General features: G+C 37.5%; 1 protein-coding gene across 3 annotated transcripts in view; it reads right to left on the bottom strand.

The window, feature by feature from the left end:
• Nucleotides 1–14,254, bottom strand: part of FAM19A5 (family with sequence similarity 19 member A5, C-C motif chemokine like) — a 421,841-nt gene extending 407,587 nt beyond the window's left edge. For 2 of the 3 annotated variants that reach the window (XR_005841183.2, XM_015275813.4), the window contains exon 1: nt 13,679–14,031. Coding sequence is in view for 1 of the 3 variants with exons in the window: in XM_015275813.4 (XP_015131299.1) it covers nt 13,679–13,790 (112 nt within the window). In the remaining 2 variants the exon portion in view is untranslated. Of the gene's footprint in view, nt 1–13,678 lie in introns of all 3 variants that reach the window. The other variant, XR_005841186.2, reaches the window with a different exon arrangement.
• Between the last annotated feature and the right edge of the window lie 3,736 nt (nt 14,255–17,990).

The raw sequence follows: 17,990 nt of genomic DNA, 5'->3' as shown, positions 1-17,990 counted from the left end.
ATCATTTTCACAACAGTCAACTCATCTCCACACTAATTGCGAACGAAAGCTCTGTCAAATGCACCTATATAAAGAAAAGCTGGTAAGAACCAAATTCCAGGAAGGCTAAAATAATGCTGGAAGCTTAACAGAAGTGCTCTAAAAAACAAAGTTTCTCTACAATCACCTCCATTAAAAATATGTTTGTCTTAGTACTACTAAAAAAAAACGTATTCTCCTGAGTTTCATTCAAGATTTGCTGGAATTTACCTGCTTTTCAGGTTAGACTGGACATGGTGAAGCAATCATTCAGAATTTCCTATTTACAATGTATGCACAGAAGAAAGGGGAAATTGTGATTTTATAGGCAAATGAATCTCTAAATTGGACAAAATTCAAGAGCTTGTGTTCAGTAACAGAAAACAGATATCAAGCAATGAAAACTTGTATAAAGTAAGCCTAGTTCAAACTTTCAAAGGCCTACATTGGTCTATAATAAGTAATTCCTCATGGTAGCACCATTCCAAGACAGATGTTATGCTTACCATTCTTGGCAATGAAGAAAAAGATGTTAAAACAGTATTAGTATCATTCTGATACTAATTCCCACAAGATTAATGGAATAAATTACAAATGCAATTTATTAAGATTAATTTACTCTAAAGTTCTTCTCTTGCACAGAAGAAAAAAGACTCCTATAAACTTATTGAGCTATTTATTCTACAAAAGAGACGGATATGTTTGTTGGCAGTGTTTTATGAACCTGAAAGGTAATGGGGCCCATAAAACTCCTTGACACTTGTTTCTGAGCTTCACAAATTCAGTGTGTTCTTGACATGGCAAAAGAAACTACTTTGTTTTGCCTGATTCATCATAGCAGCCAAATATACCATTCACAAAAAAATTTCCTAGGATTTATTCACTTCTCTTTAAAAATAATTAATTTACTTGATACAGTGTTTGTCATGAGATGCAAAACAACAGCTGCATTATGCCTGTCCTGCAACACAAACAAACAAAATCCAACATCACAACCTCTCTTTCAGTGTCATCAAAAACACATATAGAAAATGCATTTACATTTAGAAGCCTATTGTTACTGTAAAATCAATACTGTCCATAGAAAACTGAGATTCATCCTGCATAAATATCCCTCTTTTTGTATAGAAACTAGTTGAGCAATAGAGGAGAAAAAATCTGCTATAAAATGAGGCTTCTGCTGTGTGTGTACTTGTTCTGAATGCAGTCAGAATCACTGTATAAAATGACATTCTGGGAAAAAAAATATCCTGTATTTGTAGATACTACATGAAAATGTTTTCATATTTTATCATATTGAACAGACAACCAAAGCACATTTTTAAGAGTGATATTTCTATCCCACCTTTAGTAATCTAGCTTTTTAAATTAAGTATATTTAATTAGGTAAATTTTGAGATATATTTTGATATTTTGATGCTGTGCTTGCATGGATTTCACTTGTGGAAGCTATTCTTCCTTTGTTAGCTTCGCTGTCTCAGACACTCATGCAAATCTCCAATGCGTTGTTTCATCATTAGTCATTTTAAATCAAAGTTCAAGGGAAAAAACAAACACTCTTTTCACCATTAATTCTCCTTCATTATCTGCAATTGATTTGAAAGGAGTCTTTTCAATTGTTTACACACAATAAATCATTTCTCATCTTGTGCATTTATACAAGTTCAAAATGCTTGTTTTCAGGAAAAGCAGCATTATGGTCATTTACCCAAAATAATAACAACTGCTAGACTATGCAATTTTTAAATATATCAAGCAACACCTTCTTTCTGCCTGAGTATAGTTCCAATAACACCTACTTTCAACTTGAAAGAAAGTAGGTTCTCTTTCGTTGACACAATGTTATTCTAAAGAGCTGAAAGCTATAATGTCCTGGTTATCCACTAAAAGTGGATAAACCTCCTGGCTGAGATTCCAGCAGTGTCAGTATGCATGTGTGTAGCAACTGGATTAATTAGCTAAACACACATAAAAAGAAAAAAAAATCCATTTTTCCAGACTTAGTTACAATACTGTTGAGAACGAAGATTTTCATTATTTTCAACAGCTTTAATTCTTCCACTAAGAAAGTTATCGTATTATGCAAGCATGGAATTGGAAGTTCTGTCTTTCAGTAAGTACAGGTTTCTCACAAGCAGTAATGTTTCAAACCCAGGTGCAAAAGGCACTAGAGAGACAAGGCTGGACACACAAACCACTACCTCAAAGCAATTTCTGAACTCAACTTTTAGCTTTCTTTATATGATTTGCAGCCATAGATGTATCTAATGCCCTATAAATCAATAAAGCTCTTTACCTTATAGGACTGGAAAGAACTGATATTATCAAGATTTAAAGTGTTCTCATATGATGTTGCAGGAAAGAGTCATCAGAGAAAAAATTACATTTATTTACTGACCAAAATATTCCTAAATAAAAGAAAATTACTCCTCTCAAAGATTCCAGACAAGATATAAGTAAACCAGTATGATAACTTCATTTCAAATTAAGCAAAACTAAAACTGATGTTCCAGAGTATCACGTGGCTTAACACATGCATCCATGTGTTTATACATCAACAGATCCTGAGATGAAGGTAAGAGGAAAAAAGCAATGAACACACAAACAAGCATATGCATGAAGTCCCATACTTTCATTTCTTAAGGACGGGTTTTTCTCCAGTGGGTGTCTGTCACACAGCTGTTCTTGATATGAAAATCTCTCTGTTGACTTTTAAAGAAACATTAACTCAGCAAATTAATATCTAAGTTCCAGTTATTTTCAGCCTGTCAATAGCCAAGATTAACAAATTTATTTCCTCTCTTCTTTGTTTAAGCAGTTTTTTCTTCTGAGGCTTCCATACTTCCTTCCCTTAAAAAAAAATCTTATTATCTCTCCTCTTCAAGAAAAACTGGTGAATTTAATGATCTGGGAAGTAAAGCCACATTTTGGAAAGTTAAGTTCAAATACAATGCTACATCCTAAGAATAAATATATGCATTTGTACAAGTACACAGTCTTCAAAATGACTGGAATAAAAAAGAAAGCAAAATAGGAACATAAAATATGACGAAAGCAAACTTTAGAAATACTGCTCTTAGACTTTACAGAAGAACTCTGAAATTTTCATTCCAAGTTTTATGTGACCTCCCATAACATCCAACCAAAACATCGGTTGTCTTTTGTCACACAAAACATACATCACTTGAGTAATACTAAAATGTATTTAAAATGTAGACGTTCCAATCATGACAAATAACCACCATGTAACATGTTTCTCCAGCATTTTGGTCATGGAAGAATGACATGACAGAATATTGCCTCAAGTATGCAGGTCTACTGTACCTCCATAAAATGCAATATTACTTTTACTGCCCGAGAAATGCTCTACTTCTCTTCCCATCAATGAGGAAATGGTAACTAAAAATGTTTGCGTAAATCCCCTGCACTGAAAGTGGAAGCATGTTTTTTCCTCAGCAGCTTACTTCTGTTGTTTTAAAAGAATTTTAACTTAATTTAGAATCAAAGAAGAAAACAAAATAAACTACTGTTGGATGTGCATTATTCACACTGCTGTTTCACTAAGTTCTAATAACATACATACATGCAAAATGATCAGAGTTTATAATTGGGCTCAGAGAATATGATGCATGTGGAAGAAAAACAATCAAGTGTGATTCTCAAACCTCTGCAGGGCTAGTAGTTGGGAAGAAAAGCCTCTGCACATAAATCAAGTTAATTTGTTTGAGAAGTCACTAGCAAGCCAACGTGATTCACATAGCCGTACTTGTCAGACTTAGTAATAGACAAAGCACTTCAGAAAGCAGCAAAACGAATAGTAGGGCCAAATCACCTGACCTTAGTTAAGAAAAATAAAGAAAACTGAAAAACGTAGAAAAATTATTACTGAGACTTTGCACCAACATGGAGCACTAAATTTTAAAAGAAGTACTCAGGAAAAATGGGCATCAGTTGTGACAAGCAGCAAAAAGAAAGGCTGTGAAATGTACCAAGAATTAACTCCATTAAGATAATGTATGAAATATTTGTTTGATTTTACAGATTTAGTCTGTCATAGAGATAAAAAAAACACTACAGAAATTTCAATGGCTTAACACAAATAATGAGGAAAGTAATTGCTTTGTTTTGCATCTTGTGCTAAGAACTCAAGAGGGAATGACTATTTTCACACTGCAAAATAGAGGATTCTGAAGCACATCCCTTTCCCCTATATAGAGATAAATTATCTGAGAGAACATTAAGCAATGATTCTTAGCGTAAAATATGCTCAATACGATATCAGTCTCATAAAGTCAGTGTGATATTTGTGCCAAAGAATATACTGCCTTACCTATATTCCTGTCAAATGTCAAAATGGAAACAGATAAGGATTAAGCTGTTTCACAGAAATTGCTTTTGAAATGCCACCAACTAAATATTATAAATTGTTTTCAAACTAATTCCTTGGAATTGTATCTGAAATAGCTTAAATCCATTTATTGTAATTACAAGTGCCAGTTCATGCAACTTGTTATCACCCTGAGAGTTTGCAGCAGCACTTTAGAAACTCTACAGAACATAGCAAAGGTGCTGCATAACATCATTAGATGTTAAAAAGTCTTTTCAGTAAGGCATTCTCAGTAAGATTATATTAAAAATAATGACATTTATAGATAAGATTAAGGTAGAGATCTCTAGCTATACAGACAGCAAACCCAGTTTTGCTCAACTGTTAGACAAAAAGTGCCCATGAACAACCCAAAGTGAAGATACATACCATGGAAATGTGTAAAAAGTAGGAATGTATTCCTTGAACGGTCACATACGGATCAAAGAATAAAGTATGGAAATAAAACAAACCTCTTAAGATGAAAAGGACTGTAAAAGTGACATTTGCATCGAAAAACACAGAATTGGAGAAACTATTTTAGCACAAGCAATACTCTAACAAACATAATGCACTTTTTTTCAAAAACAGTTTCTACTTTCCCAGTAGGGGAGTAAGATGGTGCAGGAGGAGTTGAAGGGGAGGCACTTCAATGTTGTGTACAACTCATATCTGTTCTGATGTTCAAGGTGAATATAATATAGAATAGAACATAGAGTAGAATAAATAAGCTCTTCTGGAAGGGTCCCTCAAAGATCAGCTAGCCCAAGTGCCTGACCACTTCAGGACTAACCAAGAGTTAAAGGATTTATTCCTAGCCGCCTTCTTTCCTGCAGCACCCTATATTTATGTACAAATTGTACAAATTGATACTCTCTAAACACTTTCTTAGCTAATTCACTAGCAGGTGATTTAAATGAGTTAATCACACTGTAAAAAAAAAAACAGAAATGTTTAAAAATGCTTTCTACAGAACGTGCCTAAAAATGAGGAAAGCACAATAGTGAAATTAATCAACTCTGGTACCCTGATCTACAATTCACCTAGTTTCCAGCTCTGGTGGAAAAGACAGCATTTTTAGAGTGTCTAGAATGTGAAAATACTGGCAATGAAACTGGAGCATTTACAGTAAGACAAAACGCATTGCAAAAAAAAAAAAAAAAAACATTCCGTTCAGGATACAAGCTGTTTGCAAAAATGTCTTCAGAAGATCCAAGTAGTGTATGCCAACTACATCTCTCAATTTACACAGTTTTTTTGCTTCAATAATTCAGTATCTTGGCCTACACTCTTACTTTACCACAAGCCTCTTTCACCATGCTTTTTCTTCCCTACAGAAATATTGAGCTGTTTACTTAAAATTACACATTTAAACATCAACTGTGGACCTTGAAAATAACATAAGCAAGACTATGAAGATGCTGTCACAAAGGGTAGGATTCCTCTGATAAACTGTATGTTTAAGTAAATGCAAGTTGTCTAAGCTGCATTATGGTCCACAAAACTAAATACAATGCAATTTGAGGCAGACTGTGCTACAGAAAGGTATCTAAAGAGGGTTGCATGTCTTACACTGTAAATTATCTCAATTTCCATTGACTTTAAAAGGAGATTATGATAAATGCAAATGACTGTACTGCAGAAATCTTCATTAAGGAAAGATCAATCTCATTCAACATACTCAAAATGTGCTTGTCATGTCTTTTAACCCAAATAGAACAAATATTTGTTTTTTTCTAGTTGGAGCTGACAACCTAATAGGAAAACATCCACTGAAGTTATTTTTGGTATCTTAAAAGGACTGCTAATCTGAGTATTAAGATATATAAATAAATGCTAGGTCTAATGCATCATAGGAAATGATTTCAGGGAAACTACCACCTTCAAATAACATTCAATGAGAACAAGTTCTAAAGCCATTTGCTTTTATTTTAAAAATTGAAGGGTTTTTTTTTTGCTGTTGTTGTTTGTTGTTTTTTTTTTTATAGTGGTGCATACACATTCGTAAATGCTTATACACTTACTCATCTTGAGATGAGTCTCGAGATGAATGTTAAATAAAGTACTGCTGACAGAGTGTATTGAAAAAGCTCTGGAACAGCTCTCTGATATTTTTCACTAAAATCACTTCCAAGATTAACTCCGATTACTGTATTAGCTCTATTCAGAAAATAATCTTATATTTTTATGATTCAAATCTATATCCAGAAGAGAAAAAGAGAAATGGTGCACTCTTTCAGTAACACCAGAGAATGCCATCAGTGACATGTAACTTCTCACAATATCAGATATGCTCATTTATTTTAGTGTGAAGAAAGATAAGAAGTGTCAGAAGTTGCTGGTCCCACAGCACTTCTACATTTCTGTCAGCAAATGAACCATTTAAAGAAAAGTGCAGAAGCTTAGCTTAGACTCATTTCTTCCATTTGGCTAAGCTGTTCTATCAAGCTGCAGTGGTATAGTTCACTGTAAAACTTAAATAGTCTACAAGGAGAGGTACAGACATTTGAGAGCATTAGAAGTGGTGCAGGCATTTGGCAATAACAGTATGCCATTTTGTCAGAGTATCCATTTGTCAATATCAGAGTCGTGGGACAAAAAGGGCAAAAAAAAAAAGCCTAAGACCAAAGGTAAAAAGCCATCATAAATTACAATGATTAACAAGAATACAAATTCCTTTTACATTTTGATAGGTAGAATTCGGGAAGCCTTTTTTTTTTCTTTTCTTTTTTTTTTGTTTTCCCCATACCTAGTAATTTATTCTTTCTGTAAGAATTAAGGACTTTTCTCTCCTTAATGATACAGCTTTGTTAGCTAATAGAACCAGGAAGTTCTACCCCTGTACTTGAGTAGAACTGGTCACTACGATTCTACTTCGTAACAGAAGAAAATCAGGGATCAGTTCAACCAACATAACTTGCAACTTGAATTGTCACCAGTCTCTTTGGCATTCTACTCTGGGCTTTTGCTCAGTCTTTGCTACAAAAAAATACTAACAGAACGTATCTGTTGACAGCACTCAGGAATTAACCTCTGTACAAAACAGACTAAAGACAAATACAGCTCCCATTCTGAACCATCAAAACACTAAAGAGAACAAGTGGGTCAAGCCTCAAATTGCCTATTCCAGTCACAAAGACAGAAGGAAGCTTTATTTTGCCAGGTATGTTTTCCTGAAAGCACTGTAAAATCCCACCCTATTACCACACTCTCTTCTTGGAAGAGCAGGAGCTGCCGTTGTTGGAGAGCGAAGTGTGAATGGTCTAAAGTTGCATCAGGAGAGATTCAGGCTGGACATTAGGAAAAATTTCTTTATTGACGTCCTGAGATACAGGCTAACAAGTAACAAGCTAACTCTCACTCAGGAAATATCCTATTACATTCCTCACCCCAGAGTTAGACAAGATACTTGGTTGTTGCTTGAAGGCAGCGAAGTGTTTGAAGAAAGGTAACAAAAAAAAAAAAAAACCACACAGTCTATCCAAAGCCTGACATAGAACAGGTCACAAAGACTTCAGGAGATCAGTAGATCATCATATGAATGCAGAATTATACACAATTATGTCTGCAATTCCTATGCTTTAGCCAGTCTACACATTTAAAAATATGCACAAAAACTTTGAAATAAACATCTACAGAAAAAATATTGGAAAACACATATTTCTTATAGTTCATACACTTCCAAATTGCCTCTACAAAAGATTTTCCTATTTTCAGGGCTGACATGAAAGTATATCACTGAAGAGGAGACTTCCAAAAAATTCAACAATATGTAGTTTTGCCGTTTGTCTGTGCAAATAACAGTGTAACTTCCCTTTAAACAGCCCCAAAATAACTAAACACATTCCCAGTTCAACAGCAGAACAGCACATCTGGTCAAATACGAGCCCAAGCATGAAAACATCCTGTTCTAAGTTTGGCAACAAATAATAAAATCAGAAAGATTACAGTTAATCAACACTATGTAGATTTGTCCTTGCTTTTTACACTATTGTCCATAGTTCAGTATCCAAAAGCATTTTTGTGTCAATGACAACATTCAAGGCACCTGTAATGAGAATGTATTTAGCATGTCAGATGCAAGCCTAGTTGTTTCAAATAATGGTTTTATGGCTAGAATGCACACTAAGCAAGCAGCAAATTTAAAATAAATTCCAAGGACTGCTCTGAAAGTAACATCTCTCAGTTCATAATGCTGGCCCTCAACATCAGAAGCAGATGGTGGTAGTACAGCAGCAGACACCAGGGCAAAGGGGCTCTAATGCACACTCCCAATACTGTTTTCACAGTATATATTATACGATCTTGGTCTCTCTCCTACAACCTGCTGAAGGACATGAAGAACCCTATGCCATATATTTAACTGAAAATCTCCATTCTTCCTAGTGCCTCCATCCTTCTCTGCTTTTCACTCTATCTATCACTTATGCTATACATATAGATGGAAGCAGTAGCTTTCATAATTTGAGGATGAATTTGAGAATTTGTAGACAGTGATTACTCATCCTTAGAAGGTTGAATTCAACATTAAAGGCAGTAAGAAACTATTTCCTATGTTGACACCCATGAATGCTATGTAAAGATCATCTGGACAAATTACAAGAGAACTGGCCACATAATCCCCATCAATTCAGTACTCACACTGACAAACAGCAGAGCATTGTAGAGGCCACTAAATTTAAAGCACTGGTTTTATTTATTTATTTAAATAACCTTCCTAAAAAGGTGTAGCAGGGATATTGCACAACAAAACAACTTCAATATCTTGGCTTTATGTAATCTAATAAAAGATTATGTGATGTAGAAGTAAACTAAAAGAAGTCTGAATTATAACTTGCTTTATAGGTCACATTAATTCTGTGTGCAGAGTTTTGGAGAAATACAAGCACAGTAATTCTTGCAGGAAACCTAATAAAACTACAGATCAGTTGTACAGATTTTTTTTTTTCCCCATTTGTAAAAAACAGATAAAGTCATATGTATGACATAAGATCAGCAATGGGAGCTGCAGTCCTTTATTGAGTGGAAACTGATTTACGTAAAACAAACAAGTAGTGAGACTTATCATTCAACAACTGTTCAGTAGCTTATAGATGACGATGATGCAGTAGTGCCTGTTTGAGAAGTGTCCAGCTGACAGTCACTGCTAATGTTCATCCCTGACAGCAGTCTCAAAAAGTGTAAGGAAACTATATTCCTGAAGACTATAGTAACCTTTGCTTTCTAGAATACAAAATTACGGAACAGGACAGTGAAAAGGTATTTCTCAAACAAGCAGTGTCCAATAGCACGTAACAGCAGAATTTCAAATTAAGGTGAGATCAATGTAATATTTTTTATAAGAATTATCTGCATTTTTCATAGTACAAAGCCAAGTCTTTCAGATACATTTTCATTTGTGCTAAAGGCCTACTCTTCATGAAATAACTTGCACTTATAATGTAAAATTGTTGAGTTAGAGGAAATATTTTGCATTTTGATAATAAAATGAAAATAAATAAATCAGAAGATCATCACCAGGGCTTCATATTGCTCTCTTCCAAGCACAGTGTTTAAAACATGAAAGTGAACTTTCAAAGTACTTGTTTTTGATACAGCCTTTCAAAATAAATAAATACATAATAAACTGCTTGCTTGTCCTTAGAAGCATTACTTTAGTAGAACAGCAAAACATCACAGGGGTGTAATGTCCTATTCCTTACACTTACAAAACTGTATAAAATATGGAAAATCAAAAGCTCATAATAGCCACAACTTCACTAACACTGAACCATTTGTTGTTTAAAAGTCATTATTTACACATAAAAAGCACCTCCATATTTACAGCCAAACCAAATGAAAAAAAAATGCACTAGAAAAAAATAATCATGCTGACTCTAAAACACATCAGTTGTATTCTTCATGTACTTAGTACACAGCTGTGATAACACAGAAAATTCACTTAGTTTACTGACCTTCTGAACATGGCAAAAAAAAAAAAAAGCAAAGACCAGTTACAAAAAGAGAAAAAAAAACTAATTCAGTGCACCTTCACAACATTAAAACAGTAACTTAAGGAATTCATTGCAGGTAGTTCAGTGTGGTCTCCTACTGCTCATCAATTATGTAGGGCACACGTCTGAGATCCAAAAAATGCAATGTCTCCTGTAACTCTGAATTACAGCTGAAGGCGTTCCTCCTCTACCAGGATAGCATTTCTAGACTGTTTCTACATTTAATGATGCTTCTGATGAGTGAACAAACTCGTTGGTAGACACACAAGTGAACTTTGTATATTAACAGCCTAATTTACTACTTTAATCTACTCAACAGCCTTTGCCTGCTGAGAATCTACCAAACGTTTAGGGGGAGAATATTACATTATGTTTATCACTATAGCAACTAACCTAATTGATCTGATGCAGGTTTCTCTTCCACCATAGGATGGAGCCACTATCCCTATGTATAATCTAAACATTTAAGAAAGAAAAAGTTATCTGCTCATCATTTTACCATGACAAAGAACATAACTGTACTTTGGAAACTGAAGTATAAATTAAATCTAATGGCTTGCACGCATACATTCAGAACAGGCTTCATAGTATCTGTTTAGCTGTCAGCTGGAAATCAGAGTATAGTATTTACTAGTTGCTTTCAGTAAACAGGGACAACCATGGAACAATAAATACATTCCCAGAAACAAAGATACATAAAGTAATTAGGAGAAAGGAAAGAAATACTCATATGACTAATTCAGGAATAAGCTTCACCAGAGTAGTATATTAAAAATTAAAGTAAGCACAGCAGCTCAGAAGTTTTACATTTTTCCTTTTCCACAGCCCTATAAACAAAAGTTCTGATTTTTTTTTTTCAGCTGCAGAGTTTGATGCAAATGTACAGTGATATAAATAAGAGGTTCCTGTAGTAACATGAACAATATATTCACATGTATTTTTTTTTCCCCCCACAGATTCCTGCTTTATGTAAGAGATATAAGTAACCATACTGCAATTTACCTGAATATGAGGTTTGTAGAGAAATACAGAATTCTTTACATGGTCAAGTTCTCTTCCTTTTATATTAAAAACAACAACAACAAAAAAAAGCACGACTCTTTCTCTTAAAAAGCAAACTAGTCATTATCCTCCCCACCACAATTATGCTTCAACTCAAGGAAAAAAAGTAATAAATAAGTCAGATGAAGGAAAAATATTGAATAAATTCTAGGTGATTCTGAAAAGAATTCATAAATTTTGCAATACTTTACCTTGAAATAGCTGCATTTTTTTTCTCCTTGATTTTTTTTTTTAGACATCTTCAGTCTTTCCACGTAGAAAAAACATTCTTGCAATTTTGCAAATACTACAGCTAGATGAAGTGTACATGGTGCTTCATTAACATTTGGAATTGCAGTTGTCAAATCAGTGAAACATTGCATAAATGGTGGAGTGTTTTGACACTGCATATTTTAGGCTGCATAGTGCTTTTCAGTGTTATATGGCATGAAGAGTGCACTACATGTTTGAGGAAAACTACTGACACTAAGTGAGAGAAGTAAATAGGAACTGGTCATTTAAACACATCAGAAATTGTCTTCCTATTAGCTAACATTTACATGTATCAGTAAATAATGCCAATAATAAAGAAGATCTAACAATTCAAGTGAAAGGCTTTACTCCTTAAAAAACAGAACAATGTCAAACCTCACACTGTTGAGCAAAAATATTTTTAAGGAGTTCACAATTAACACTTTCTGAGGGTATGCTCGTAGAAAAACTCACAGAAGAATTTATGTCATTTCATAAAAAGCCTAGGATCCTCCAGAGATTTCTAAGACAAAGTTTAAAAATTCCTTAATAATTCCTTTTACATTTGAACTATTCATTCTCAAACATGATCTTACTGATGTACTTCTCTCTTGGTATGTATATAAATTCTTGTAAAATTTAAGTGTTGTCAAGTACACCCTACGTATTAGTATAATGAATATGAGAATACATATGTACAAAATGAAATTATTTAGAAGAGTGGCCTGTTTGATATGATTTTTTAAATGAGAAGTGCAAAGCAAAATGTGTTAAATTATAAGAAGTCATTACAAAATATGCTATTCTTTTTGGAATAAGCTGCTTCTCCCTGTTGTCAGTACAGCATCCCTGTAATGTACAGAGAGGTGAGTTAAAGGTTTTCTTAGCCAATTAAAATCTTTTTTCAGTAAAAGAAAAAAAAACATAGAAGAACAGGCACATGTGCTACATTCTGAAAAAATGGAACAGAGTTAAGAAATGCAGCAGACATGCTCCTGAAAATCAGAATCCATTTCCTACTCATCATAACCTCCACCTATTATAGCCCAACATGACAAGCCCAGAGCAAAGTCTTCCATATTACGGTTAAGGAAAAGAATACACACTATGGGTAAATTACAGGTCACATTCAGCTTGGGAAAATACGGCGTGAATGCATTCCGGCAAAGTTGTGCAAGCCCATCCTGATAAGTTACTGTTTTGTTTTTGATTACTGCACAGGAATTTTGTTTGCTTGCCTCTACTCCTCCAGTCAAAAAATTCTTACCCTGGTATGATGGTGAAACGTGTTCCCCAGAAGTATGGGCAGTAATAATATTTATATTGCATAACTGCTTGTAAATTACACTTTCTGAGATCACAGAACTGGAACAAGAAAAAATTAAGACCTTCAAAAGTATTGATATTCCAGCCACTTGATTCTTAGAGATTTATCTCCAACTGAGTGTGATTAATGGACTATCTACCAACCCTGAAAGAGAATATGCAACTCTCTACTGACAAACCTAAAACTGGCTTGTTTCCTGGCTTGTTCCAGTGCAATTTTACAGTCAGAGAACCATACATGATCCAAGAGATGTTATGGCACCTGTTGCTTGACTAAGTACATGCTTCCTATAGGAATTAACATAAGCAAAATTGCTCCCATTGATGAAACATGGACTGAAGTAATAGAGCATGTACGCAGAGGGAGCAGAGGGTAACATCTGGTAACAATGAATACTGGATCACGGTTACTGTAACTGAAAAGTTAGCTCCTAAGATTCAATAAATGTTCATGTTTAGAGTAGATATGCCACATCTTCAATGTAAGGACACTTCATGCTCCCAAGAAACAGCAGTATTAAAGTGTCTCTCTATCTAGTTTACCAGGAGAGGAGAAGAGTCAAGGCACAAGGCTAACTATAGCACATTACCCACACCTGCCAGACTCAGACCTCATCCTTCACCTGAAGTGTTACCTGAGGATTTACATCCAGGAAAAGCACCAGGACAAACATGTACTTACTGCAGTAAGCGATTAGGAGACTAGCCAGGATCATGATAGCCCAGAAAGTTGAGGACATGCTTGGCAAGGCATTGGCATCTTTCCTACTGCTTCTCCTGGGAGATGGAGCCATTGAAGCCACTTCCCCGGAAGGGGACAAAGTCAGACAGGTTCACCAGCCAGCTCTCCCCAGGACCGACGGCCTTTCTCCACACATAATCCCAAAGGCAAGCATGTTCCACAGCCCCACGCTCCTCAGCAGCAGCCCACTCCTGCGGCAGGACGCATCTTCCAGCCGGAAAGCCCAGGAGTCTTTAAGGCGTGCGGGACTTCGCTGCGGCAGCTGCAACCAGGTTTCCTCCTGCTGCTGTGGTGAGGTTCACCAGCGCTGGTGTGTCCTATTGGAACTCGGATGCCTGGCGTGATGCCCAGCTTTGAAGATGTCCCACAGACGAGCTTGTCTTTTTCCCCCCGCCTCTCCTTCCTTTTTCAGAGGGGCAGAAGTTGTCTCGCTCTCTCCCTCTTTCCACCCCCTCCCCCAGGAGAGAGGATCTCCTCAGACACGGACCAGAGCCGAAGCGCTGCCAGCGGCGGGGCGGCCTCTTCCGCCCCCCGCCCGCCCGAGCGCACCGCTAGGGCGCCCGCCGCCTGACGGCGCAACGCCGCATGGCCGCCGCGGGGCCCGGGCACCGGGGAGTCCGCCTCTACCTGCCGCCTGGGCAGCGCTTCGCCGGACAGCACCGCGGAGGGGAGAGAGCGATCCCGCGGAAAAGACGGGGAGGGCGGAGGATCCCGCCAGCGGCCGGGGATGGAGATACGGGAAGGACGGTCCGGTCCGCCAGGCAAAAGGCGCTCCGCGCACCGCGGCGAGCCCAGCCTGCTCCCCTTCCCAGCCGGTCCCGCGGATCCGCGGCGAGCGGGACACTTCGCGCGGGGCAGCAGCAACAACGACACGTCCTCTGCTCCGCAGCCCCAGCTCCGCTTGTAATCTCTGCAGCAAGAGCAGCGCCGGCCCTTCGAGTAAAAAAGGAGGAGGAAGAGGAGGAGGAGGGGGGACGGTGGTCACGCCCACAGGTGAAGAGCTCACGGAGCGGCCCTTCTCCCGGCGCCGCACCACCTGCGTGCATCCGCTGCAACGGCGATGCTGTTCAGCCCCTTGCTCGGCTGGGCCACTCCGGCTCTGCTCGCCGTCGCCTCCACTGCGGGCACGGTGCAGGAACCCTTGGCGGTGGGCTCGGAGGCGAGGGGCAAGCTCAGAGGCGAGGCGAGGTGACGGGAGGGAAGGAGGCAGTGTCCGGCCGGAGCCCCTCGGAGCTCCCAAGACGGCGTTTCCAAAGGAAGGGAGGGGGCCTGTGAGGCCTTTTCCCGCCCCATCACCTGCGCGGCTCGACATCTGTGGTCACAGAAACATTTGTCGGATCATTAATGTTGGAAAGACCAGTAAGATCATTTAGGCCAACTGTCAGTCCGTGCCTGTAACCACTCTAGAGAATTTCCCTCAGTGCCTCATCTGCCTTTATCTTGAAAACCTCCAGGGACAGTGATTCCATCACCTCCCTAGGCAGTCCCTTGCAATGCCTCACCATACTTTCTGAGAATATTTTTTGCCTAATATCTAACCTGAACCTCCCCTAGCACAACTGAAAGCCATTACTTCTCTCTATCACTCTTTACCTGGAAGAAGAGTCCTGCCCCACCTCACCACAGACTCCTTTCAGGCAGTTGTAGAGAGCAATAAGGTCTCCCCTGCACCTTCTCCAGGCTGAACAATCCCAGCTCCCACAGCTGTTTCCCATAAGACTTGTGCTCCAGATCCCTCACAGCTTCATTGCCCTCCTCTAGACAAGCTCCAGGGCCTTGATGTCTTTCTTGTAGTTTCCTCCTGTATTCATCTGTGGTCCTTACTGGGCACATGGTTTCTGTCACTGAAGGATCAGGGATGCATTGGTGTGTAACTCTGCTTAGGGGCTCCAGTTCACCCATGCTCTGTAGTCTTCAGGGTAATAAAAAAAACTCAGTGTGTTAAAATGGCCCAAATAGTTGAGCTTTTCAATTTGAAGTCTCCGTGACAATGTCCTCAAATTAATTTTTGAAGTTCTGTACAAAGTGGTCATGCTCTGGGTACAGGCAGGGATGGCAAATGAGAAGAGAAGCTTGGTCACAAAATATCCCAACCACATCCTCCTGTATTTATTTAGTACAGCTGAACTTGGTTAGGTACTTGGAACTAAGTTTAGTTTTGCATCATGAAAGTGTTGTCAATGTTGTCTCTGATTTTCCAATCTGATTTTCTACCAGAGTCATCTGCAACCTTAACTGTTAGGGCAGTAGACTTATGTGTTCAAGTACACTTCACAGAGATGTAGCTAACTATCACTTTGGTATACATATGCACAACATCCCCTCCCAGGATGTGGCTTTCCCATACTTACAGTTGGAATTTATTTATGTTACAGTTAAAAATCAGAATGTAACTTGACAAGCTTTATTCTCCACCCCCATATCATTTAAAAAACCTTTTTTATTATTTTGCATTTAGAGACTAAGTCTATGTAACACCTTCTATCCCTCACTTAGACACCAGATTTCCTTTGTAAGTCAATATAAATTCCATGCCTCCCTTGGTATCCTGAAGTATTAGTTCAATTTGATGCTATAAAGTACTACTGCATAATGAGTTTTTAAAAAGAATTGGACTTTCAAATTCCCTATTCACAGAACAAATGTAAATAAGTATTAAACAACAAAAATACCCCAGCATGATGTGCTACTGTTCATTGCAATTCCAGGACTAACATGTAAATTAATCCATTTTCTGGATATGTGAAAAGAAAATTGATTTCCATTACACCTGCATATATTGAACACACTGTTGAATTATATATTTTAAGTATTACAAGAAGGAGAAAAAACATGAGTAGCTTGATAAGAGATATATAGTGTGACATATAAATTAATAAACTTTAAAGCCATGAGGAATAGCTGCAGCTTTATATAGGCTGCTGTACCTTTCAGTATAGTCCATAGAATTTTATAAAGCAAATCTATAGTTTACCCATTAGGCTGTGGTTATATGAGGGGATTTCCCTTGGAAATACATCCAGTTTTAACTCTGAGGAATGGGAATCATGATTACTGTTCAACTAAATAAAGCCTGAAGCCTTGCAGAAGTGAAAGTATTGCTTTGCTAGTTCTGAAAATTGACATTGCTCACTTGAGACCAGGCTAACTCTGCTGGCTGAGAACTACATGGCTACTCAAAAAGTTAGGTACCACTTACTGAGAACAAAGATTACTGAGATGGGGCCTACAAAGTTATCCACATAACAGTTTTATGTGAGGCATATTACCTTCTGATTTGTTTGTCAAAGACAAGCCTTAAAATTCCTTAAAAATAACTATATCACTGTTGTTAGGAAGGTATATGTTTTGAGCCCAAGCAATGGTCTGGCTGTTCTGCTAGGTCTTTTATTGAGAATTAAGTCACCTTAGAGTGACACTACTCATAGACTGAAATTCTGTGTGGCGAAACAGTGGCAGGATGTGACCTTAAATTAATGTGTTTGTATCCTTCTTGACATGTCTCCACCCATGGTCACTTTCAAGAAAATTGAGTTATGTCTGATGCCTCTAATACTTACCTTTTCCTCTAACAAATTCCCAGTGTTCAGACCTATGAGTGTGCAGAGATGTAGAAACAATGATTAAAGCGGTAGACAGATGTCTGAAAGCAAATATATCTTGAATAAGAGAACAGAAACCCACAATAAAGCCTGTATATCAAAGCTTGTCAGAAATCAGATTTATTCCCCTGCAATCAGGGACACAGATCTCTTGTTCTGCCATTGCTGTTGGCAGAGTTAATATCTAAAAGGAAATTAAAATAATAGTTATGCTATTTATTAAGATAGGGTGTGCCATTGCTCTGACTGAAATTACAAGCAAAATGTTTCTATTGACTTGAAACAGGCATAGTTTGAAGTCTGTTGTATGCTGTATATATGTGTCAGACAGTTTGTGCGTGATGTGTATACGCACCGCTGCTTTCTGCTAGAATGTCAGACCTGTAAAGCATGTGCAGTGATGTTGACCTCTATTACAGGTGCAGTCTCAGAGGATAAATCCTAACGTTCTGTTAGCACAGAGCATGTAGAGGGTAGAGGGAAAGAAACATTCTTCAGGGCTTATGCAGAGACATTCTGTTCTTTTTTATTTTTTTCATTTACTTTGATAAGAGAAATTTTAAGTAGAAAGTGGCAATGATTACATGCACATAGTAAAGAATTACTAACCAGTAATATATGAGCCAATAATTGAGTTTTAGCTTTAGGTA

The sequence above is a fragment of the Gallus gallus genome, chromosome 1 (assembly GCF_016699485.2).
Source record: "Gallus gallus isolate bGalGal1 chromosome 1, bGalGal1.mat.broiler.GRCg7b, whole genome shotgun sequence".
NCBI lineage: Eukaryota > Metazoa > Chordata > Aves > Galliformes > Phasianidae > Gallus > Gallus gallus.
Note: the sequence above shows the minus strand (reverse complement) of the source record. Positions and strands in the feature narration are given on the sequence as shown.